The sequence below is a fragment of the Meleagris gallopavo genome, chromosome 1 (genome assembly GCF_905368555.1).
Source record: "Meleagris gallopavo chromosome 1, MGAL_WU_HG_1.1, whole genome shotgun sequence".
Classification (NCBI taxonomy): Eukaryota; Metazoa; Chordata; class Aves; order Galliformes; family Phasianidae; genus Meleagris; species Meleagris gallopavo.
In genome coordinates, this window is record NC_139404.1 from 78,171,808 (window position 1) to 78,199,325 (window position 27,518).

Here is a 27,518-nt window from a genome sequence, read left to right on the forward strand (position 1 = left end):
GCTAAATATATCTGCAGAAACCTGGGAATTTTTATTCATGTGGAAAGCTTCTAATACCTTGAGAATCAGTGACTCCCATAACCCCAAGCACTTTGCACTTCTGCAGTGGACTGGTTGGCCCAGCTCCTTCCTAAGGACAGCAGCTGATGAGCAAAGAAGGGCAGTGGAGTAATTTCAAGGCACAAATCCTCAGGGTTTCACACACACACACACACACACACACACACACACACACACACACACACACACACACGTATATACAAACACATAAAATTCAAAGGATACCTTATTTTAAAAATATGTTGTTACATAATTAATTTTCTCTTTAAAAGTTGTAACATTCAAATATGGTGGTGCTCAAACTAAGAAAGATGCTGAAAGGGAGGACAAAAATGTATCTGCTTAGTTAGCAAAGGCTAGATACATGGACCTTAAAATATATGATGTGCCATTCGCATATGTCATCAAGCTATCTCCCTCTCTAAATTAACAAGAAATGTTCTTCTCTCCTGTACAGTACAGTTAACTAAGACATCTTAGCAGAACTGACATTAACAGATATAGTCTTTGGGATACTTTTGGGAACATACTGTGCAAGTTTCTATTAAATATACTACTCAAAATGAAACACAAAAGATCAGCATGACACTTGTCAAAGTCTGATGTCATTAAACATATCTGAACAGCAAAACAAAACCCATGGAAGGCTGCAGTCACTATGGGACTTTAATAGTTAGCTCTAAAAGAAGGCAGAAATCTCTCCTCTTTTAGACTTTGGAATAAAACTTAGTTCAGTAAAGTTCCTCTGACACTTCCCTTCTCAAAGAGATTATAAATCAAATTCTCTATTTCGAAACCACTCCATTATATCCTAGAGAAACACAAAGACACGTTCTTTGAGAAACCAAAAACGTACCTAGCTTAATTTCTACATTTAAAATGATGTTCCATCTGCTAAAAGTTGTTATGCACAAACACTGCCATTCAGCAATAATCTGTAATACAGATTATGAGTTTCAAGTGCAACACTGTTATGGGTTTTCTCATATATATTCCTTCTGTTCCATGGCAATATAGGTGTAGTAACAGTGACATCTACATCTCTCTGCACGGCTGTGAACCAGCACCCATACCACTTCAGGTGTTCCCTTTAACCTGAGTCAAACAAAGTTTATTTTGTCTCCCTGTTTCAGTGAGATGACAGCCATTCATATGTGAAAGGCAAATAATTTTCTGCTCCACAGTTCTCTTTCCCTCATTATTCTCTCCAGAATATTCTGCTACATTACAGTTTCTCATAAATGTACTTCTGCCTCTTAATTGCCTCCTGCTTTGAGGGAGTCAGTGTTCTCTTTTCTTTGAGACGCATTTGTCCAACTCCAGCAATCCCTCTGTTACCACTCAGCTGTCTCTCTTCCAGGGTAGCATGCCATTTTTCGTCCTCTGCCCTTTGTAGATCTGGATTTACTGACTTTTTTTTTTTTTTCTTTCCAAAGAGGTCTCCAGGCTGTTCCTGCAGCTGGGAGCAGAGGAGCTGAGAGGATTATCCAAGTGTTCCCTGAGAGCCAAGCAATGACTGTCATTAGGGAGATGCTGCTATCCAGGTTGGTAGACCATAACCTACGCAGCTCTGAGTGAAAGCGTCATTATCTGCAGTGAGGAAATTTCAAACAGCTGCATAGTGTGGGTTAGGACCATAATATAGAAATACTACTACAAAAGTAGTCCTGCTTGCCTTAAAATGGCTTCCTTCAACCCTGTTGTATGCACGGTGTGGATTACTGAGATGTAGATGGACACTCAGGAGCCAATCATCTCCTTTGTAACACTGGATTGATCATTGAATTCCAGCTAGGAGCAACAGTGTACAAGTAGAAGGCTCCTGATTTAACAACAATTGCAAAACCTCCAATTTGCTACCCACCTCACAGACAGAAACACAGAAGGACACTTCAACCGACATAGTAGGATAAAAATGAAGCCAGCATTTTTGGGTCTTACCTTTGTTCATCCATGTGTGAGCAGTATAGTGACGCTCGTCGTGTGAGAATGAACTGATTCCGTGTAATTGCTGAAGCATTGCCCGTCTGGAAATGTAACCTACTGCCACAAAATCATGTGCATTGCAAAAGGACAAGAACAATTGAGCCAGTCGTCATCATGACATTCCTATGAAAGCAGCCCTGAGCAGTGACTGAGCTAGCTCTTTCCTTGCGTGACAGAGCAGTCCTGCTGCAGCGCACTGGTGTCTGGCAGAAGATGTGATTGAGGGCCTAGGGGGTTTCAGGGAACTTTAAAGGCCATCTGAGTAAATGATTCTGTATGTTTCAACTGCCACATTCGTAGAGCACTTGTAGGGATTTTTTTTTATTGCCATTTGTTGAGTGGGAATAGTGCTGGAATTTCTGAAATTTCCCACGGAATTAAAAGAAAAAAGAGAGGGGACACTAACAACATTTATGCCACTGATGTGTGCTCTTCAGGGGAATGCTCTAACTTCTTTATTCTCAGCTGCAGCCAAAGCTTTGTAAGGGGAACACAGCTTTACACATCAGCATGTCTAAGAAATTGTCTTCATGACTATTTTAAATTAACAGGGTAAGGACTAACACAGAAACACAAAGTCAGTTTCTTTTTGGAGTTAGGAATCATGAAAACAAAAGCATCCTTTGTTGAGAGGAGTGAAAGAAAACTACCAGTGACAAAGATCAATACTGTCACTGTAAATGCTTACATTCATTACTGGAGAGTTTTGCATTCAGTGAGCTGTCACGGTCTCGGATTCCACTTACAGGTTCTTTCCTGATGTAATTAACACTCTTAGTAACTGATCTCCTTGTAGAACCTATTCAAAAATTGAACTTTTTTTATATATGGAAATCAATATATTCTGGAAACAAATGGTTTAAATTCTCCTCATTTAGAGATCTTGAAAAGTTTATGTTTCAAATACCAGATTTAACAGAAGGTAATGAAAATATTAAACCATTTGACAGTTTAAGGATCACTACCTTAATAGCTTTAGAGAAATGTCACTTTTTAAATTACTGAGTCAGGAAAGCATGCAAAGCCCTGAATGTCAGCGTAAACATACAGTAAAGGAATTAGATTTGAAACATGAATTTGCACACAGTAACATCATACAGACAGAGACTGAACCATATTACAGACAGCAATGCTTCAGCAACACAGAGGAGAAAGGGGCAGGAGGTAACACTGTGGGGCTTTCACACGCTTAAGAACACTGCACAGTTACTTGGCTAACAACATCTTCAAACACATTTTAATAGCACTACTCTCAAGCTGCATTCCACATAAAAGCAATTCACTAGAAAGCAGCAGAAGTTATCTTAGGCACAAACAATGCAACAATCTAGACTCTCTTTGTGAATCGTTTTCTACTGGATCAGTTCAAATAAGCTGCCCTAAAACCATGACAAAAAGCATGTGAGTATATTGCTTGCAGAGTATTCAGACCAGGGTGAGTGGTTCTGCTTAAACAAAGCTCCACCTGAGGGATGCCTCACTCTACCCTCCCACCCTTGAAAAAGTTCTGAAATGTAGTACAATCCTGAAGTTGCTATAGTAATAACAGCGTAACTTGAGTGTGTGGTTTCAACTGATTCAGGACTGATGTAAACAACAGTAAATAAAGGCCTGAAAGGGAAAACAGATTCAAGTCACCAGACTTGGAACTTCACTTTGATACTTTCAGAACACAGAACAATTCAGGCTTAAGTTTTAGTTCTACATGTTTTAAAGAACTGGGGGGAGCTGTTAGAGCAAAACTGTTTTCCAAATTGAAAACGAAGTAGAAATAAGCATTGTGATGGAAAGACAGAAATGCTGGATTACATGAATTACTTCCCTTTACTTACACAAGCAGACAGTCTTCCTATTCGGAACACTAAGAGCTCAATTTGAATTTAGATGATAAGTTTGACTGTATCTTTTAATCAAAGAAATCATGATAGTCCCTATAACTTAACACTCAGTCTAAAATATCCTTTCCGCTGAAGCATCTCTGATAACATTGATGGTCTGGGAAGGAAGAATACGTTCTATAACTTTCATATGTAGAAGTACCCAAGAATCAGAAGACAAAGAGTGCAACAGAAGAAAAATCTTACGTTCCTTCAATAAAGGAGTCAAAACAGTTTTAATGAAGCTCCCAATATTTTCTTTTTTTGCTCCCAATAGATTCCCTGCTTGTGTAACTGAAGTGTAGTTAGAAAAACTTTGTTTATAAAAAAATGTTGGAATAGCTATTATAATGTAAGAAGTCTAGAATATTTGTATGAATGTTCTTCCCTTGTTCTGCATATACAGCAGCTCCACACCATTCAGTCAGAGAAGTACCAGGAACCACCTAAAGGTGCGTTCCACTTCTGATGTGTTTCACTGTTTCAAACGCTGTGTCAGATATAGAAATGGTAAAGTTGAGCATTTAGTGTAAAACCCGTCCTCCAAATTCAATGTGATCTCCGTACAGCACAAGATCAGCTTAATTTGGAATCACAATCATCTAAATTAAAACTGACTGAACATTCAGTGAGTGTAAGAAAAACAAAGCCTTCTCACACTTGATAGTTATAAAAATAAGGAAAATTTGCAGATTCCTATAAGAAAACAAGTGGACCCTAGTAGTACCTCACAGAAAATGTCCTCCCAGGAAAAAAACAAAACAAACATGAACTCAATCTAGTCCAACAGAGTTGGAATGCAGGCAACAGCCTCACATCTGTATGCAGACAAAGCTCTCTCTTTCTTCCTAGACATTTCCTGGCCATGAGACATTCTTTAATGAGGCAACTCAGTTTCTAGACATCCATTCCTGTCCAAAGACATAGGGAAAGCTCACTGTGACCAGGATTTAAACACCACTGAAACCTCTTGAGGTTAGATTTGAAGATTAAGATGACAACCCCAGGGGCTTTCTGTAGCCTAGTGATTGTAGTGCTTGACAAAAAGCTAGAGGAACAAATCAGCCTGAAAGAACTGGCTGTATCCATGACTTCTGCATCTGTGGCCACTAGGTATCATAAGCGTTCTTCACGTCTCCCCTGGAAGACAAGACACTTTTAGGCATGAAGCAGGGCTTTAATTCAGTCTAATGGTTACAATGCTCAGCTAGAAAGATGATCTTAAGGCTTCTGTCCCTTCTGGTCCAACTTTTTATTTGTAATGAGCCTAGTAAAAAATATAAATCTGTTAAAGAAAGCTACACTGAAACACCATTGGTAGTGTCTAGAAACTAGGCTATCTCATGCCCTAACGACGTACTCCTTATTCGTGTCCTTGGAAGTTCTTATGCAGACCTCTTTGCCAAGTGGCATGCCCCATTCATTTAGTTAGGACATCCAGTCTCAGAAGAACCATCTCTCAGACTGAATCCTGGAGAGATGATTTGCGCTAGGTGGGCTGTATTGTTCCATTACTCCCAAGTTCTGTTGTCACTGTTTTTGATGTTTCGGCATCACAGGCAGAATGGGTTTTGCCCATTGCTCACCCTTAAAATCTTCCTATATCTGCTTGCTAAGAGGAAGCAAGGAAAGAGAGGATTTTTACTTTATCTATGGTAGAAAGCAAGCACACACACTCTCATCTCCACCATAACTGAAAATGAATGTCCATAAGACTATGGACAGCACATTTCTGAAAACAATTTTTGAATAAAACTTTCTGTAGCAAAGAACAGACTATGGATATTGAACAGGTCCCGCATGCAACCTTCTTATCTGCTTCTCTGCACTAGAAGTAGGACAAACATGAATTAAACAAAGTTGGTGACAAACTCAGCAACTAGTGGAGACTATGGCACCCAGAGTGTCTCTAAGCCACTTCCTATTATACTACTTGTATTGTTACTAGTTACAGATATGCAAAGTAACTTCAAATGCTAACAGAACTGAAATGATTCACAAGCAGAACAAGCACCATAATTCCCTCACTGATAAAGAAAAAAAATCTCCAGTCAATTGCTTTTCAACCTGCTGTGAAAGCTTAGCTTTGAAAAACCATGGCCCTTAGGGGCTTCATGAAGAATGGTTCCATGGCAGCTGTATCACGCCCAGTGGACCAGGTAAGTATCCGTTTATTTGGATGTTAAGGAAGTTTACCAGAAGTCATCCACTCTCCAATATCATGAGCAATGACAAAGAGTATGGGGTGGAGAGCATGAGTTGTTATAAATACTGGCCAGAGGTGCACTAACCTCCTGAGAGGATACATTTCTGCAGTTAACTATCCTTGGGATCAAAATGAATCACCTACTGTCCCTGCAAAGCTGTGCACCTGACGTTGTAATTTATGTCCATTATATTCTGCCTTTCTCTCATCAGATACAAACAATAGTTCATTCCTTTTCTCTGTGCATTCTCCTGTCACGTATCTAAATCAATTTATGCTGCGTATTCAACACTTCTCTAATCACACAACCTGGTTATTTCTCTCTTTTCTTCGAAGCCCAGGAACCATGACCTTTAAGACTGCAGTTATTGCTTTCTAGGCTCTCATCAGTTAGCTCATATTCACACATGAGCTTCAGACCCAAGAAAATAAGAGGTTAGTGATAAAAACAGAGAATCTCCCTCTTCTCACTGCTTCCCACCCTAAACATGGGAAGAAAACCAAATGGTCCCATTTACTCATTCATTCAGAAAATCCAGTGTGATATGCACAGAGCACTTTTGCAGATGGTGTAATAGTATAATCATAACTGACAAGAGAACTGTCAACAATTTGATAGAAGTTAAATGGGAAATATGCAATATACATCAGTGGAGTTCATTTCCTCAAGTTATGGACTTCATATAAAATAACCACTTATTTCTAAGACTGACTACTTCTTACTGGACTTACAAGAGCAAATGTCAGCAATTCTCTATGTTTTCACACATGTATTCGCAAGCAAATATTGATTAAGGCATAGACAGATCCTAAGAGGTTGGAAGCTTTGTCATAGAAACAGACCAATGTAATAGGCCAACATACATGCACAGAAAATCACTGTAGAATTTGCTGAACCTAAAACCAATCAAACAGCAGCAAAATTAAATATATATAATTATATAATTATATATATATATTTAGCACCCTGAAAGCCTAAAATCTAAGCCAAAATCCAGCAGGAAAAAATCCACTAACCGCTGCCACACTGTGCACAAAAATTCTTAAGGTAATCCTCAAATACCTCTGAATAGTAAAAGAAATTCAAGTATGTAGTGTATAGATACTATCCATTTTTAAAGCAAATTGGACAAAATCAGACAAGAGACAAAACAGCTTATTCCTAGAATCATTTTAGTCATATTATATGCAAATACTAAAGAAATACTACAGGTCTAAAAGTATATTAGATCCATTACAATGAAAATTGTATTGTACTTGCCACAGAATATTTGATAAGGTTATTAGGGATAATAGCTAAATATTCTTCAATGGTTTGTTTCTGCCAGCTCTCAATGACATCTCAAGTACTTTATGTCAAATTTTAACTATCTATAATCAAAAGAGATATCCAATACTGAAACTGAATTATTTTAAAGAAATATAAAGCAAATTCACGGTCTGCTCCTAGCATTCCAAGAAAATTAAAATGCACATCAAATCCTCCGAAAGATTTCTTGTTTGGAGGTAAGTCTGTAGCACTAAGATCTGGATCATCTTCCCCATCTAGGGTGATGAAACTGGCTAGTTAAAGACTAGATAGTGGGGAAAAAGAATTAAAAAATGGAAAGATAATTTTATATCACTTATGGTTGGAGAAAAGAGTTTTCCAAATACAACACTTCAAAACAAAAACTCCACTCTGTCTCTACTTCATTCCTAAGATGAATGGTATACTACATTTAGACATATACAGAATGCTCCAGTTTCTGTATGAATGCAGGTAATGATGGGGAAAAAAATAGCAGAGTCTGCCAGCACGTGCTCTTGATGGCAACTAGCAAGAATCTTTAGGAGACAGCAAACTGGCTTATAAAAGAAAAACATTTGAAAAAAGCAGTAACTGAGAAATTCCAAATCTGAAACACTAGTTATTTTCATTTTATTAAAGCAAATAGGAGTATATGGCAGCATATGCACATACTCAGCCAGCTACATAAGGATAACCACACTAAGTTCCCTCGCACAACAATTTTGTTTTTATTCTTTAACTTCATGTTTTCTTTCATCTAAAATTACAACAAAAAATTAATTGAAATAGAGGTTTAATTTTCTATGTGAACAAGAAGAGATGTCTGGGACCTGCTCACCTACACAATTATCACATTCATAATCAGTATTTCTGCTGTTCTAGATGGAAAAGAAATTTTAATCACTTTAATGACTATGTAGTATTAGTTCTAGGTCTGAGATGATCCAGGATGGATCTTTGTAACTGAACAGAAGGCAAGCCACAGAGGAGTACAGATTTTCCCCCAAGAAAGCAAGCAAAAGGTTAATACAATCCTGTTTCAATGTTTCAGTGAAGATAACTGCAGTCAAAAAAGGGAGCTAGTTGGAGCCCAGAGCTGAAACAGTCCAAGGCATCTAATAGAAATGAAGTCAGAAAAATGTAGTGTGTGAAGGATGGTTGAAAATACGCTTGATGAAAACACTGAAAATATAGTTCCAATTGTATCAAAAGCTCAGATTTAAATAAGCAGGTTTTGAAAACCAAAGTGAAAAGAGTGATTTATTTTTCTAACAGATGTCTTATGGTTAGTCATCAAAATGTATTTTTTTTTTAGCTAATCAATTAAGGGGGGCTTTAAGACCAGGAACTGGAAGAATTGTTAAGAAATATCCAATTTATTAATGGATCGTCATCATCAATGCCTCAGAAACAGGCACTCAGCTTAAGAAAAGATTTACCCATACACGAAGGATTTTCTTTTTACATATGAAAAGTTCTCAATGCTTCTGAGATTGCAATCCCTAATCAAAATTCTGATCAGACTGAAGAATAATATCCTAATTTGAAATACTACTTCTGTGGTGAGGACACAAAATACACATCTCAGTCACAAAATGAGAATTTAAAAAATAACTTATTGTGAATATAGCCATTGTTTATTGCAGCATATATTGCTAAGTAGCCCTACCAGAAGGTTTTGATCAAAGCCAGTTCCACCTTTGGAAGAGAATTTTAATTCTCAGTATAATATTTCTCAAATCTTTTAACTTCTCATCTTCTTTCTCCTTCACCCTTCTCTTAACTTCTAACCCAAGAATCCTTCAAGCATCATACCACTTTCTATCACACTATTTAACATAAAAACCTTCAGAAATAAAGCAAACCACGTGCCAAAATAGCAAGTCTAGAATGGCTGAATGTCAATCATTCCAGGCAGAACAGTCAGCAGAGCTAGAATTCAGAAGACTAATAGCACAGGCACTTAAAAAAAAAAAAAAAAAGTTTACATGAGTTGAACATATGGACATACGGATTCTTTTTACAAAGAGAATATGTACCATTAGAAAATTATTTTAGTTTGTAAACCTCCTGAAAGGTAACTTGTCTGCATGCCTGTACATGCAAACCACACGTTTAAGGAAAAACTCAAACCATGGTCTATCATGTTAGATGCTAATATAAATTACTCTAAAGACTGCTTGGCCCTTCCTTTCTTGCAGCAGGAAGAACTATATCACAGGCATTTCACTAACCTCACTGAGAACTGTAATACTATTTCAATGACACCGCTGATACGCTTAAATAGGATTAATTTTTTTTAAAGTCACATTAATTTACTTTATGTCCCTGAAAGGAGGTTAGATGACTTTCTAGAATGAGGTACATTTGCATATTAAACTTGATAGGTATTATAATTACTGATAAAAAATAGAAACTGAATCTTTCGTGATAGTAAAAAGCATCACCATGCAATCAAAAGTATCAGTGTATTGCAAAATTGTTGAAAGCATTTCATAAAACAGTATGCTTAGCACATTTCTAGTAATGCCAGTTTTCTTACTAAACAGAATGTGAATGGTGTAGCAGCCAATGGACCACTTCAGAAAGATGTGACTTGGTGTTACTGGAAGGGAAAGGATTAGTGGAACCTTAGGGGATCCTAAGTTCCCTCTTCTGCCTGCCAGTGGCCCTACTGTTGGAAGATGTAGGGGAGAAGGAAAAGAAGCAGCAGAAAAGAATTCAGTAGTATCATGGCCAAATTATTTAGAAGTAGTATCTGCATATAAGAATTGCAGAAAAGTTCAGTACTACATAGGATGAAGAAAAACACAAAGAAATTGAAACTATTGTGGCAGTGATATATTTTCCACGATGAGTTGTAATGCGGCAATGGTACTTACCATATTTGTGTGGTGCATGAAGTGAGATAGATGAGAGCTATGATAATCAATAACTAGCATGGAGGAAAAAGTGCTGACTACAAAAATGGAAACTGCCTTTAAAAAGGAATTTTTAAACACCTCAGAGCTCTATAAATCTGCTTTAGTACAATGCTCTACGTACAGTCATTAATCAATCCAAGTTAAAACTGAAATTCATAGGTTTACTATGCATTTTCAATTACTTCGTATAACTAATTGCTCAAAGACTGCACTTTATCTTCTTTTATATGATGCCTACAACATAATTAGACATTTGTGCTCGCCAGCCTATGGCTTCATCTTTGATGACTCCAAAATATTTTAACACTCTCCTACAGGCCAGGTCTACACTACAGATGCCAGTGTATGTGATTGCCATGCATGGGAATATATAAAATACTTTTGCTAACCAGGTAAAATTTGAGCCCAGTAGATTCTTTGGCATTGTTTCAAAGTATAATTTTGTTATAATTACAAGAAGTTCATTGAGATAATGTTTAGGTATGTGAAATCAGTTTAGTTCTACTCACAATCTAAGACAATGGCTGGATGGTCCCTGAAGAAACAGCAGTTTCTGTTAAAATGTCACTATTGTCAAGTTTTTGTCCCTTTTCCTCTGCAAAATACTCATCTAGTAAAAATAGATCATGTGGGCACTTGTCTGCTTCAGTGAAAAGACATTTGGACAGTGAAAAACCAATACAGAAAGCTATTTAAGCTAAATGTTTCTGTACTTAAGTAGAAAAGGACAGCACAAAATGTTCCATATTTCACCTGTATCTGTTTTGGTGGGATAGCCTCTGGCAATGGGAGATAATTTCTGCTACAGACCTAATGACACAGCTGGAAAAGGGTAACAGTCAGTGAACACAATTGTTTTCTAGAGGCCATCTGACCATGCTTTACTCTATGTCCTGTGGATCAATGTAGGTAAATGGTATCCTTATATCAAACTCAAGGAGATGCCAGAGGGCATCACGACAGTCCGTGGGATAGCAGCTCTGTTTCAGTCAATAACGTAATCTTGGAACGCTCTATGTCAAATGAGGATGTTTTCTTATTGGGTCTTGCACATGTAGATTCTGTTTTGTGATCCCCACAGTTATAAGAAGGCAAAATAGAAAACTTTTTCAATTTATGTTGTCATAAAGAAAATGGAAAAAATTCTAGCAATTGGCAGCTAGCAACAAAAGTATTTGCAACAACTTGCATTTAAAATTAGACACACTAAGTGATTTAATATCCCTTGCTCTATCTTCTTTAATAATAATAATCAAAGCTGGGGAGCACTGGTTCCAGTTATAAAGAATGCCTGTGGTCCAGACACCAAAGTAAAATGGGCTTTAAGCACAATGCATTGCTCTAAGTGGTCCACAGAGTCGCTGCACTCAGGTAGTTCATGATTTGCAGACTGTTTTTTCAACTATTAAAGCTAGAAGCCTGTTATATAAATGGATCAGATCATGGGCTATAATTTTACAGTGAACAGTGGCTAGGAATTGTGGAATTTTATACAGTTTTCAGTATCAATCAATAAATAAATATCTGCAAATCCTGAACTCACTCAGTTTCAGAGTTGATAAGCAGTGGCAATGAGGTTTTGAAACTTCAGTATTTCTAGCTGTCACAATAACTCTACGGTGGCTGCTATGAACAACTGCTTTTTTGTAACAAAGCACTGGACCCATACAGGAGAGGGGACAACTATAAAGGTTCATCGAGGTTCAGCGTACCACATCCCTAGGCAGCACAGAGCTCAAGAGCAGGCTGGTTAGTAACAACAGTAACACACAGGGGTTGTTCTAATTCTAAACAGTCAGATGAAGGCAGCAGTTCTGGGCAATGACTTGGACAAGGATCATGCTAAGTTTACTTTCACACCTGGTGAGAAATTCACAGATACCCAGCACAACAGCGACTGCCACCCACCTTCTGTGGTGACTGGGAGGGAAATCTCCATGCAGGCTGCAGACTGCGCTTTTCTAAAGGGGGGCCTCCCGGGCCCTCGGCGGTTTGCTTTTGAGACGTCCGCGCTGGAAAGTCGTTTTCCTGAACTGCAGCTCTGGGATGTTGGGCTTGTACAGTGACCATTCACGTGATCTGGAAAGCGAATGCAAAATGTGCTAGGTAAAGCTTCAGGTCCCAAAATTCAGAATGGAGGAGAGATGTAAGTTCTGGTATTTGAGAACATAGATGTAAGAACAAGTCACTATATCTTTAAGGTATACTTTGAAATACAGTGAGGGACATAGAACTGGTACACGTTCTTATAGCTGCAGCTCCCACAGCGTTTTGATGACCTGTGAGCACAGGCAGTTTATCAAGATATGGCTGGTAACAATATCCTCAATGTTGTATCTCCTAATACATACCAAATAAATTTGAGAACTGTCTTTCCTTTTTGCTCTCATAAAGAATTGAAAGATAAAACTAGACGAATTCCCCACCTGACTGGAAGCTGCAATGAAAAAGGTATCTAACTGCCACTATTTGTGATAATTATGGAACTAGCTGTAATAATGCTAAATTATTCTTTATATCCCACGTAGATTTATCTTACTGCTCAAGGAATCTGACTGCGGAACAATGTGTTTATCTGCTGCAGAACTAAAGATGTGAGGCTGAGACCCTGGACACCTGCTGGAGGCCATGGTCAATCAGCACACGTTGCCATTTGCTGGGGACAAGAAACAAAATATGGGTACTTGAAATCATAGAATCATAGAATCAGCAAGGTTGGAAAAGACCTAAAAGATCATCCAGACCAACCGTTCACCCATTGCCAAGAGCTCCCACTAAACCATGTCCCTCAACACAAAATCCAGTCTTTCCTTGAACACCCCCAGGGTCGGCGACTCCATCACCTCCCTGGACAGTCCATTCCAGTGCCTGACCACCCTTTCTGAAAAGTAATACTTCCTAATGTCCAGCTTGAATCTCCCCTGCCGTAGCTTGAAACCATTCCCTCTGGTCCTATCACTTATGACACGAGAGAAGAGGCCGACCCCCAGCTCACTACAACCTCCCTTCAGGAAGTTATAGAGAGCAATGAGGTCTCCCCTGAGCCTCCTCTTCTCCAGGCTGAACATTCCCAGCTCCTTCAGCCTCTCCTCTTATGGCCTGTGTTCCAGACCCCTCACCAGTTTTGTTGCCCTCCTTTGAACATGTTCCAGGGCCTCAATGTCTTTCTTGCAGTGAGGGGCCCAAAACTGGACACAGTAATGCTGCCCTGTGTTCATCTGTTCTTCATCACCAATAACAGGTCTTTGAAACACAGCAATCCACTAAGCAGGGCTCACATCACAGAGTAGAGCAGTTTGGATGGGATCAATGGACTTCAACATACTCATATGATACTTTTCTTCCGCTCGTGTTGAATAGAGCAAGATGAGGTGAAGAATTACTGAATGCAATTTTCTTCTCAGTATATGAAAGGATACTTACAAATTTGATTAAACAGCAGGCCATGAGCATAACAAATTTGGATTTATGCAAGCACACCTTCTATTCAAAACAATGGAAGCTCAATAGTACAGGTAAGGACAAGCTTGAAGATTCTGCCTCCCTCTTAAATGTCAGATTATTTATATCTCAGAACCACTCTTTCTGATTCAGTATATTAGTATATTCAGAACATCATCATTCTCTTCAGTTGTACTGCATTCAAGAAAAAGATGAATTTTAATACACCAAGACAAATTTATTTCTTTGTTCCCATGCCATGATAACTCACAATGAAAAGCCGTTTCAACGTTCAGATAATAAAACAGATTCTATACTGAATATAGCATATGGTGTGCTATTACGTACACGTTCTAACGTGCAAATCATGTCCTTTATATGTGAAAGCATTTTGGTCTTGATGAACAAAACAGGAAAGAATTGTTCAGAATTACATTTTGAAAAGTAATTTAGTATCTATTCTGAGACTGAGTATATATAATGAAAGGGCTCTGTAGGAGACACAACTTCCACGATTCCTATCATGTTTCTTAATACATAGCTATTAACCGAGCTAGCAGCACATATCAAATTGATGTGGATGATTCATTCAACTTTTAGTTAGGGAATTTTCCAAAATATACTGGAGCTATTCATATACTTCAGTAAAAAGTCCTTTGAGACCGGGGCTTTGTTCAAGGGCACAGGCTGACTGTTCAACCTCAGCAACAGATACATTCTCATCCAGCTGCTTCCTTTCTTCAAAATTCAGTTTGTGTGAAAGAGTTTCAGCATGATATCTAATTATCTCCAGGGGGATCCTAGGAAGCGGTGAGGAACGCCACACAGCAAAAAAGAATCATATTATATAGAAACATCAACAACATTTGTGAGTTCCTTTTCCTGAACACTGTACAGAATATGCACAATTCATTTGTTCCCCTATTCACTATGTCAGATTTTAAGAGAAATTCTGCTGTTTTTCTTGGTATGCTCGCTTGTGTCAATTTACCTTCACAGGCCAAAGTTAAACAAAAAAAGCAATAGGGTCTGGGCAAACAAAATCCCTTTGGTTGTCTTTCTGATAAGCAAAGTCAGTTTCTGTGCAGAGAACAGATCAGCTGCATGCTTCAAGTACTGAATTTGGTGAAATGTTAGTGAATGCCATAACAATGAGCAGAAGAGGGGGGGTAGCGATCAGAGGCACACTTTTTTGTATTTTAACAGTTTTGTTTTCCTGATTATATATTATTTTTCATACGTACATAACAAGGAGCAATACAGCTCTGCAAATCTTAGTAAAAGTACCAAATGACATTGAATAAAGTAATATAGATCTGTTGAGAAGCTGAGGAGAATCAAGCAGATAAAGACCACTCAAAATTCTGTGCATTCTTATGGTAAAAACTTTATGAAATAAAGCATTTGTGAATAAAGGTTATATACAATTTAAGAAAAGATTCCTTACCACATAGTCTGGAAAAAAAAACAAGAGAAATGAGAAGAAAAAACAACAGTAATTTCATATAGGGAACTTAGTAAGAGTGACTGTGAAGTTGCCTTTGTCAAAATGACCGCAATGATTTCCTAGCCTTTTGAGACCAGAACAACCTTTGCCATAACAGACATCTTCCAATCACCCAAAAGAACAGAAAGAGGCTGCTTGTAAAGACCTGGCATTTTTCCACCTTTGCTTGATGTGTAAGAAAAAAAACATTGCAACATTTTATTTGCTGACTTATGCTTTTGTCATCTGCTCATTCTGGCTTTTTTCCTATCAGACATATTAATTGATACTGGGCACCAGTTAACATTGGAGGAATTAACATGCAGACTGAAAAAGCAGTAAAGGGATCACTCTGTGCTTTTAATGCAATAGTGCAACAGCTCTTAAATCTCATTCTGGAGAAGGCATAGAATAGTTGCCTGTGAAGAAAGCAGTGCCCCCAAAGCTCTCTTCTCTTCTCCACCCTTTTCCACAACTGCATTTGCTATCTCTTCCAATCCCTCTGCACAGCATTGCCATGTCCATACATGAACCAACTCGAGACTTCACTGAACATGAGCATACCCCATGAGGTCAAGGAAATTTGAATTACACTATCTAGTGCTCCTGGATTCCAAGATTATGTACTGGATTTAGCAATGTGCTACATCTGGGCATCGTGCTTGAAGCAATCTCTGTGCTGTGTAACAGCAATTCCACTCTTCCTGGGTGGCAGCCTTTTCTCCTGTTGGTGGACAGTGAACCAAAAAGCCAGCACTCAGGAACAGCTATTCTGTTCATTCATTTAAACAAGTAAGGCTCATGCAAACCACTGAGTTAATTACATATTATCCCATACAACAACACATTAGTTACTGTGAACTTGAACTACTGAGAGATGCCTTATGAGAGATACAATATGTAACATGACAGAGCAAACCTGCTGGACAGCCTCAAATTTAATCTGATTCTTCTGAGGAGTATTACACAAACCCAAAATGTATCATAAATACAAGAATGTGAGAATTTTTGTTGTAACATGTACACGTTAGGTTGTAACACGTACACCTTACACAACCTGACTTGTCATACAACTAGTTGAAAGTACGTGGCGACCTTTGCAAAAAGGAAAACGGACCAGCAAATTACCAAAGACTAGCTGAATAAAAAGAAATAAATCCATTTGTTAAACCCAAACGTACTAAAAATGTCAGTAAGAAAGAAGAAATGTATATTCACACTTCTTGTCTTGAAAGTTGTGTTACACTGGACTTCACAAAAACAAAAAATGCTAAAAAATGATCATTGCTTCTCAGTTCTTACAAAGGGATGAATTCACACAGAAAAGCTATCTGAAAAACAGTTCTTACTAATGATCTAAGGGAGGTTCCAACTTCCTATGTTGAAAGGAAGAAATAAGAGAACAGGCAAGAGGAGCAGAGAGCTGCTTTAATAGTGAGCAGAAAGAACTTGAACAGTAAGAAAGTCCCAGAGCATGTCCTTACTGAGTCTATCTATGCTGTAAAATGGAAGATAAATCTCTCTCTCTCTCTCTCTCTCTACTCGGCAGTTTTGTGTTATCAATTAAAGATATTAGGTAATGATTATGTGTGACTACCAGCTTTTATTGTTACACAGCAAAGAGATACACCCTTAGTACATGAAAGAAGGTGGAGCTCTGTCAGCCAGATGGGAGAGGAGTGGTGAGCCCAAGCAGATGTTGATATAGATGTTCTGTCAACAAACCAGCATATTTACCATTATGCCTTAATTTACATCTGTTGTTACATACTGTTATTACAGTATACTGCTTGTGTAGTGGAATGGTATCCCTCTCATTGTAATGAACTCCTATCATGCACTTGATCCCAGATTTCACTATTTTTTCAGATTTCACTATTTTTCAGAAAGCAGCAAGAAGAGGATTTATTTTTCAGAGATTAACAGTTTCAGCCACTTCACAATATTTTACATATGTCACTCACAGAGCTTCCTCCACAACGAGTATTTTTGCCTATGGTTATGAACAATGAAACCAGAATACAAAATGAACAATATCCAAATGAGGAATGCTGAGAATATATTACTGTTTGGCATAACATCACCTCTACATTAACTTTCCTCAGTAACCAAACCTAGCAATTTGAATATAAAAATCCTTGAAAAAATTTTGAACTACTTGGATCTAACTCTATTCCTCAGATTCTTCTGCTGAATTTCTAGTGATCACAAAACATTACACTACTGTCTCAAAGTGTGTATGGCGCTCATGGTAACTAAACAATGACATAAGCAGAAATTATTACCATGTTTTGTGCAACAAAACAGGAAAACACAGACAGGAAAACTGATTTTATTCTGAAACAATCAAAAAACATTCATCCAGAGTTGCAAAGACGACAAAATCGAAACAATCAAGTAGAGTGGATGAACCATGTGACCACCCAAGATACCAACAACTGAGCATCCTCAACTAAGAGCGCTGCACCTGCACTTTCACGATGGAAAAATCCATTTTTAACTCAATTCTCTGTTTCTGAAAATGAAATGTTTTCAAAGAAGTAGGGCTGGAAACATTTTTTTTCGACTTGAACGTGATATGAATAAACTGCAGGCTTTCTAAACAAAATTCTGCATTTCCATTTGAAAAGAATTACCAAAAAAAAAAAATAATAAAATAACAATTTGGTTGTAGCCTCTCCTAACCAGATTCTCCTGAATAGTTATGTCATGTTGATTTTCATAGTCTTGTCTTCTCCGGATTTTCAAAAATTATCTTTCTTTTTAACTAGAGGTAAGAATATTTGAAATAACTGAGTTAGTACCACTGTGCTTATTTGTAATACCACTTCAGAGCTGGCTTTCTTAACTAATTACTGAAACCACAAAAGACAGAATATCAACAAACTCAGTTCTGCTTATCCATGCAAGGAAACATTACAGACCTCCTTCAGATATAATTTTTACCTCAAAATACCAAAATGTCTGCAAAGTTAATTAATCCTCAGAACTTTTTGTTGACTTCAATCTTCGCTTGCACACACAAAGTTCTATATATAACTACACACCTAGCTCTGAAGAGAACTGAAGGAGATTGTGTTTCATTTTGCCACATTATTAACAAGTAATGCATCTGTTATTCATAATTATTTGTGGTGAAAATTTTTGTCCAAAGTGTTCTTAATGGTATGTCAAAATAATTTACTACTCCATAGATGTTAACATATAATTTGCTTGCAAATACTCAACAAAAAGAGACCTCATCATATAAACCATTTGAAAAAAGTTCACATGTAATTTTTATGCATCAATCAAACAATCCTAAAAAGCAAGTTTTTTCAAACTTCTTAACATTATGCATTGTAGATTTCTGACAGATTACACAGCAGATAATTGTAATAAATAAACTGGTAACAATTGTTTGTTCTTATTCTATTTCTGCATAAGCAGATTTTATGCTAGATAGCTTCTGATTTAGAGTTCTAATTTTTAAATATTCTTCTGCTTATACACAGCTGCTAGGACCCTGGCTGTTGCTCTAAGTTCCAACTAGGTGACAGTACTATCTGTCATATGCCCACGTCTCTACTTACAGATGACTGCCAATGTGAGAACCCAATCCCAAACCAAGTTACTGAAGAGGACTTCTGGGCACAGGCAGGCTTGCTAAGTCTATGTCTTGCCTCAGATTTTGATAGCTGGCCTTGAAAATGCTGCTATCTTTATCATAACCTGGAAAGTCTACATAGATCACAGAATGCAAGAACAGCACACTTGTGCATTTCTTGAAAACAATGTAAAATCACTTACCTTTGAGAATCCTCAGAAAGAAACCCTTCTTTAAGTAAAAACAGAGAACTTAGGAACAGTGAATATCTATTATATCATGAGCCTATCAGTTGACTATCATGTTGTTATTATCAACTGTTAGATGTATGACAAACTTTACTGTTTGTTTTGTTGCTTCAGGGAACAAATTTTACTACTTTTCCATCATGACAATGTTTAACTATATCAATTAGAAACACTTCAGTTACAGTGTCATAACTTTAAGTACTCACCGTTCTTTTAAACTGCCTGCTTGTTAAAACTGATATACATCAGATTTTTTAAAGTTCATTATATATGTATATTTAAATCTGGAAGCATTTGAAGCCAGCACACAGCCACTTTCTGCAAACCACACAGCACAAGCCAATATGCTCTAATAGCTGACAGAGTTAACCTGCTGATTGGCTTATTTCTTCTTTTTTCCTTAAAGTTATATGAACAGGTAGACTGCTAATGTGTCAGTTAATACAGGTTCTCTTTTAAAAATGTTTGGCCATCCACTTTCTTTTACTTAAATTAGGAAGAAACTGATACTGTCATACATTCAACCTTTTCTGTAAAAGTAGAAGCTGTTAATCCAATTCATTATGTTTTTCATCTTAACAGGGATCAAACATGCAGCAAAAAAGGGCAAACCACATCCTTGACTGTACCAGTGAGAGCACAGCCAGCAGCTCGAGGGATGTAGTCTTAGTCCTTCCCCTCTACCTGGCATTTGTCAGGCTGTTTCTCAAGAACTGTAAAAAGTTTTGATCTCCCTACTACAAGAAATATATTGACAAAAAGGAGTGATTTTAGCAGAGGTCCACCAACCTGGTAAGGAACTTGGCACACATGATATAAGAGGAGAAGCTGAGAACTTTATATATTTTTTTCCTAACCTTAAGAGTAGACGACTCAAGGGAAATCTTAGAGCTGTCTGCAACTACCTGATCTGAGCACACAGAGAAGATGGAGCCAAACTCCTCTGAGACGTGCACAGTCATAAGACACAAGATCGAGCACAGGAAATTCTGGTCAGATATTAGGAAAATTTTTTTCCCCTGCGTGAGTGGTCAAATGCTGGAAGAGCTTGCAGAACCTCTGTTCTTGGAGGCATTCAAGACACTGTTAGACACAACTTTGACCTACCTTGTCTAAACAGACCTGCTTTGAGCAGGGTGATGGCGTAGACAACTTCTAGAAGTCCTTCACAAACATTCTTATGCATGATTCTAACTATAAGCAGAATTAAGATGATCTTTCAAATTAGCTAGTATTTTCAGACCAAAAACCAAACAGAAATTACACTGCCATTCTGTAAAAAAACATAGACTGGACAGTCCGTAAGTTCCTTTGCGTGTAAAAATACATATAATTCTCAGTGTATTCAAACAAAACATTGTTAAAGCTGGATGTCTATATTGCTTTTTCTAAAAATGTCAGGTCAAGGAGGAAAGCAACTTTAATGATTTTGAGATTTCACAAATGTCTTTCAGCACTGCAAACAAAATTACAGCTCCAGAGATTACTAGAGAACACTCCACTACAAATCAACCAGTGAGGCAGTAAGCAAAATCAAATTAAAAGCTACAAAGTTTTGCCATTGAATGCATGATGTTTGTTCTGCTGTCTGAAGCAGCGTAAGAAATAGTGACTAGAAAGCAATGTCTACTATAACTCTAATAATGCCTGCAGTAAACTACCTTGAAAGGGTAAAGCAAGAAATATTGTAGCCCTACTGCTCATCCCTAAAATAAAAATGAGGTCTTCTTCATGATAGCTGAGTACTGTTTCATAGAATGAGTAGCATCCAGAAAGTAACACATTCCTTTGAATGAGTTAAGTACGAAGACAACAAATGATGGATACTGTCATACTACAATCATTATATGCATAAATACTTGAGGAAAGGAAAATCTATCAGGTTCCATGAGCCTGCTACACGCACAAAATAGAATACAGAATTAAAAACAAGTCTCCTTTGTCTGATTCCTACAACTGTGTTTTATGAATTGAACTTTTAATATTAAAGCTTTTGAATCTCTGCATCAGAAGCTATTTCTCAAATCCTTGAAAAATGTGAGTTTACTTGGTACTTTGTCTAGTTTTTCACTTCAGTATAAAATGGGATACATTATTTTTGAGTTATGTTAAGAATTCATTTACTACTTATAAGTGTCTGCAAAAAGCATAGGAAATTATATTAATCTTTTGAAGATCACAGCTTAAAAAGAAGAAAGAAAAATTGATGCCTCTATTTGCATTTTTTTTTCTTCTTTGTCTAATAAAGTATAGGTGATAGCACAAACAGTGAGACCATCTCCTACAGTGAGACCATCTGTTCATAGGAACTAAATAAAAATTGGCAGTTACTGAGTTCCTGCATTTTCAGTTGGTGTTTGTGTTTAACTCCCTATGATCACCTGGAAATTTTAATGGCTTTTAAGGAAATGAGCAGAAATACTCTCTAAGAGGAAAAACATTATCTGATGATCAAAGTGGCTGGTGAGGCAAAGTTAGAAAACTTTCACGTAAAAGCAATTGTATGTGTTTGCCTCAGATTTCAGAATGCTCAAGGAGGGAAGATTTAGATTGGATGTCAGGGGGAAGTTCTTTACAGAGAGGGTGATGAGGTGCTGGAACAGGCTGCCCAGAGAGGTAGCCTGTTCCAGCCTGTGTCCCCTGGAGGTGTTCAAGATCAGGTTGGATGGGGCCTTGAGCAACCTGTCCTAGAATCAGAACTGGAGGTTGATGGCCCTGCCTGTAGCAGGGGGGTTGGAACTTGATGATCCTTGGGGTCTCTTCCAACCCAAGTCATTCTATGATGCCCACTTTGATTCCGATTAACAAGACACCGTCAGTCATAGGATCACACATTATTCCTTTAAATACTTGCAAACAACTCCCTGAGCAATTGCCAGCAGTGGTAGCACCTCTGAACAAAACAGATTTAACCTCTCCTATTTTAATTCAAAGCAAAGTGAAGGCAAGGACACTACACAAGCCAGATCCCTAAGAAGGGAGCAGAACTGTAAGCTGCCAGATGATAATGTATTTCCCAATTAACTGCAGTCAGTGCTGAGAGCAGGTGATGTATATCAGTACTCTACGAAAACCTGCAAGCCAAAGCAGATGGAATGGATGCACAATCCATCTTACCATTTGCAAGTGGTGACTTGAGCACCTGAAATACATGCATAGGCCAGACAGCCTTGTTATTCCCAGAACATTAAGATTATGGTGCAGACTCAAGCCACAGCCAGCAGTGGATAAATAATCCCTAAGAGCTCTACTAGCACAGTTAGGACATTTGGCTGAGAAATAAATGAAATGCAGACATTATTCATCACCTTTTCCAGGAACTCTAATTTAAATTTAGCTCCCTACATGAAAATAAATAAATAAATGCATAAAGTTTTCCAGCCAGTTGTGAACTAAGCTATCTACAGCGCAGTTTTAATGACTACAATATTTTACAGGAATCTTCTGCTCTTCTACAGTAGTAAAGAAGCAGAACAGAAAGAAGCTTTTTTTTTTTTTTTTTTTAAATCCTTCTTCAGCTGAGTAACTGCCAGTTTATGCATTGAATGCTGCTTCAACAGGGTTCATTCTTAACAATCTATTACTCAGTAACTGCAGTAGTAACAACAAACAAACAGCAAACATAGATAGCACTTAGGTGAAAATTTGGTAATACCTCTTGCCTGTAAGAATATATTTTTTTCATCTGCAGAATGTTGAAATTGACCTTCTTACACTTATTTTCAATTTAAGTTGAACTTGTTCAATGTTATTCAAAAATAATGAGTGCAGGTAATTAGAGCAATGGCAGAAACAGGACTGTTTTTAAATCACAAATACAAATATTCACACTTTTGTCTTGGTTTCAGTTGGGATAGAGTTAATTTTCTTCCTGGTAGCTGGCATGGTGCTGTGTATTAGATTTAGGATGAATATAATGTTTTAGTTGTTGGGCAGTACTTACAGTAAGTCAAAGACTTTACAGCTTCTGGTATTGCCCTGCCACCAAAGGGAATGGGGTGCACAAGGAGATAGGAGGGGACACAACCAGTACATCTGACCCAAACTGACCACAGGGATGTCCTATACCATATGATGCCACACTGAGCAATAGAGTTGCGGGGAGTTGGGCAGGGTTTTTTTCTATTTGTTTCTTTCTGATTTTTTTTTTTTTTAAATAAAAATGCCTTCAGTTTTTTAATATAATCTGGACAATGCTTACAGTATTGTCCAGTAGGATTGTAAGAAAACTATAGGTAAGGTATTTTATTTCCTCTGACATGTGAAAGTTGTCTGTCTCAAGATATTGTACAGAATAAAATATTAATATTGATTTCTATAGTATACGGTAAAGCCCTCACCACTTCTAGTTACACTGATATGTTTCTTGCTTTATTAAATACCTATAATTTCAGTCTTTCGCAGATCAAATTTGTCTTTTTCTTGTCTTATGTTTCAGGAATTTCAGATCAGCTAACAATCTATATTTACGTCATGCTACGTGTCTTTCAAGATGAACTTGTAAAATAACAATAAAAAAAGAAGTTCAATCTACAGAATACAGTTTAGCCTTGTATCCTACTCTAGAACTATTTCAATGCTCCTTCACTCATAATAATTACCCATTTACTTTGTGGTAAAAATAATTTTAAAGTTCTACAGCTGCCTGCATTACTATTTTACCTTCCTAAAGTATAAGTTTTATAACTTTCCACTCCATTTTTTGAATGTTTTCCTATAAACCTAGTTTCTCAAATATCATTGTTAATGATGGAGCAAATTACTTCAACTAATTCAATCTGTACACTGTGAACTGCACAATCTGGACTGAATTTCCCAATGATTTTGCAGCCTTTATTTACTTAATCTTTGTCAGGAGTTATTAGTAATTTTCTATGTTCCTCAGTCATTTATAATGTTGAAGGCATATTTATTCCCCTGACTTTTGTCTTGAGGAACAGTGGTGCATTGGTTTATACATGCACAAGATTCTCAGTGACAGAAATTAAGTTCAGTTGCATTATGCAAGAATGTGATTCAACTTCAGCTTCTATCTCTAAAGAGACATTCAGGGTAATGAGGCATGGCTACACATATATTTTTCAGTCATCTCACATGAGAAATTTCCCTTGAGAGCAAAACTGGAAAGGACTCCTTGACACCGAGAATATGAAAAATAATTATAAAAATGTTTGCATGAATCATACATTCTACCCCAAATGCCAGGAAGGATTTTCCTTACATGCATATTTAAGAAGGCACGACCTGCTCCAAATATTTTTTTAAGGTTATGTAAGATCTTAAATTTTCATTTTAAGTTTCCTGGGGTGAAATTTCTGCTTTCATTTACAATGCATTTCCAGTGAAATATTAAAAAAGAACTGAAAAAAATATTATAACTAACAGTGCACTTAACAGATGGCTAAGGTAAGTCACGAGGAGAGGTCTGAGGCACAAATGACTGGTTTCTGATCTACTTCTTCAAAGCTCAAAAACCATAAAATATGTATGTTCAACTGCCTTGTTACTGTTGTGGTGCAGAATTTGTACATCAAATAAAGAAAACAGACTTGCGCATGCAGTAGCTGTTATAGGCAGAGGTAAACGTGGCTGACAATCAGTTATAATGGTTCGCATGTGTCAAAAGTTCAGGAGCCACTTCATCAAAAAATACTACATACATGGTGTGTAACAATTAGCAAAATGTATCTACATGAAATAAATGAATATTAAACAACGGAAATGCTGAGAGCTGCCAACAGAACTGTATGGGTTAATAGGTGGTTTTTAGAAAGCCTTTTCAGACACAGCCTCCAAGGTTATTGTGTTATCTATGGATCAGTTGGTAAAATGTCTTGCCAATGAATGTAAGGAAGTTTAAAGCTGTTGGCTTTCGCCTACCGTACCAAGATCAGTCTTAAGATCTGTTGGCAGACTTAACTTTCTTGATCCTTTAACTGAAACAACAGAAAAAGGAGAAAGGCAGTTGTTAATAATTAACAAAGAAAAAGGAGCGAGGGAAAACAACATGCCACCTTCTGGTTAACATGCTGAACGTTTGTAGCATATATATTTTTAAATCAGCACATACAAGCAGAATAATGGTTTAAATATTTTCATGTACACCATTCAGAAAAACAAATGTATCTAGACAAAAACGTCCTGGCAAAACATTACTCCAGCTCTCAATAAATGAATGGTGCTATACATAGCTTTGGCTGTGTGCTGCAATATCTTACCTTGAGATGACAGGAATGATAAAAAAAAAAACAAACACAAATGAGACTGAGGCAGATATTGCAAATGCTGGTTATACAGCATATCACAAATATTTAAACATCTGGAAACCAATTTATTTAAGAGGGCACAATGAAATTACGAGTTCTGATGAGATCATACTCAAGATATCATTTGAAAAAGAGAGGGCATATTGTAGTGGTAATGGAGACAAAACACAATATTGTATAGACTACAGAAAAGAAGACATTGAACAGAAACAAAAATACAGCAGCTTCAGGATAAAATGTAGCGTTATTCAGACATCAAAATATTGCACTGAGTTTGCTGAAGATTTAATTATCTGTTGCGTTTTGAATACAAAACAAAACTATTATTTTGCTTCTGTTCAAAAACGTTTTCATTTCCTTACACACGAGCACATTTTAAAACAATGAACACCAGAGAACTGAAATGAAGCATGTCTTGTAGCAGTCAAAAAGTATTAAATTTGTTAAAAGAATGCCTTAAGAAATCTTTTATTGTTTACTCAGAAGACTTCATTTCCAACATTTTCTTTTATTCTTTTATTTTGTCTTCATGCAGTTTTTTTCACATTGTTTTCTGGCTTTTACCTCTTATCATACAGTCTGTCATTGGCAGAGAACAATGAAGTATTTGTTAGCTAATTATTCTACTTAAAAAAAAAAAAAAAAAAAAAAAAAGTCCTACATAGTTAAGTATGATAGTGATAGGAACACTGGGATGAATGTAAGGAACAAGTCCTTTGCAATTTCTGTTTAATAAGCTTTTAGGTCAGAAGGATGCCCAGAACAACTGCTTACCATTTCAAGTCACAGAGTCCCTGAAAGAATCTAACAATGTTATGAACTACAGAACCTGCAATTTGGCAGATGAAAATATCATATCTCACCTATGATTTTTTGGTTTGTCTCCCGGAGAAGAGTTGAGGAACCTTTCTAACTCCTGAGCAACCTTTTGATATCAACAGAAGCAGCACAACCCTTATGTCAATCAATTTCTGGGTATCACTAACTGGATGCTTTAAAGCAAAGTGAGGAGATCTCTTCAGATCAATTCAACATAAAAATACACATTCCTAATATCACTGTGTGAAAATTCTCTCATTTTGATACCAAGCGTTTGGATTGTGTATCCATTTTAGGCACTAATACAAAAGCCAAGCAAATTTTCAAAAGAGCCTTTTAAAAGCGTTCCATTCATCTGGAGAGCTGTCATAAGCTTTCACACTGAGAACAGAGGTTACTTCTTCACAAAATCAGTGCCTTGCTATGCAGGAAAAAAATGCATCTGCAATATATTCACCTTTTGTTTTCATGAAGTGACAACATCTTGCCCAAGTAGCCTCCCCAAAAAGGATTTCTAATTCCTAGAGAAGGTCGTAGGGACCACAATCTAAATTGAGATAGTTTGGAAGTATAAAACCTAACTATATTTAACACTAAGGGAACCTCATTAGTGCTGTCATCATGAGGGCTTTGGGCTTAAAAAACAGGTGGCTTAAGCTCTTTTATCTCAGTATTACAGCTATGCCTTTATAACAGGATTCTTTTTTACAAACTGTCTTCTTTTCCAGACTTTTTTCAAAGCTGTTTTCAAACTGTGTCATGTATGTATGAACTGGGAGATTGCAAAAATAGCTCCCAATTATCTGTGTGCAGGCTTATGCAGGAGGTACAAAGAAAGTAAACCTTTTGATTCCCCTGGACTCAATTTGTGAGCTCCTGCAGCTGCTCCCAGACAAAACAGACATACTATACTGAATACTGCAAACTAACAGACACAGGACACTGAAAGAACTGTAGCTGGGAAAGAAAGGGAGCAAAAATCTGATGAGTTGGGCTATGGGCACAAGGACAGTATAGGCATCCTGATCTTGAAAATATGAGTAAAAGAGATGCATGGGTGGTGTGGGAATCTTTTGTATCAGGGAACATGGTAAGAAGGGGGTTAAAGTAGAAAGGAGACACAGAGCCTTAGGAAATGAAGGAATCATTGAATCATAGAATGGCCTGGGTTGAAAGGGACCACAATGATCACTTATTTCAACCCCCCTTACTATGTACAGGATCACCAACCACCAGACCAGGCTGCCCAGAGCCACATCCAGCCTGGCCTTGAATGCCTCCTTGGCAACTTGTTCCAGTGCATCACCACCCTCTGTGTGAAATACTTC

General features: G+C 37.2%; 1 protein-coding gene across 11 annotated transcripts in view; it reads right to left on the minus strand.

Annotated features, from left to right (window-relative positions):
* The window catches only part of STXBP5L (syntaxin binding protein 5L), a 185,036-nt gene that overhangs the window by 13,404 nt on the left and 144,114 nt on the right, over positions 1-27,518 (minus strand). For 3 of the 11 annotated variants that reach the window (XM_085236681.1, XM_085236673.1, XM_085236651.1), the window contains 3 exons: positions 12,253-12,423; positions 2,735-2,845; positions 2,002-2,103 (listed from right to left, as the gene is read on the minus strand). The exons of 2 other annotated variants lie outside the window; for them this stretch is intronic. In XM_085236681.1, the coding sequence (XP_085092807.1) occupies positions 2,002-2,103; positions 2,735-2,845; positions 12,253-12,423 (384 nt within the window). Of the gene's footprint in view, positions 1-2,001; positions 2,104-2,734; positions 2,846-12,252; positions 12,424-24,990; positions 25,042-27,518 lie in introns of all 11 variants that reach the window. 6 more of the 11 variants (XM_085236662.1, XM_085236630.1, XM_085236704.1 and 3 more) reach the window with 4 other exon arrangements.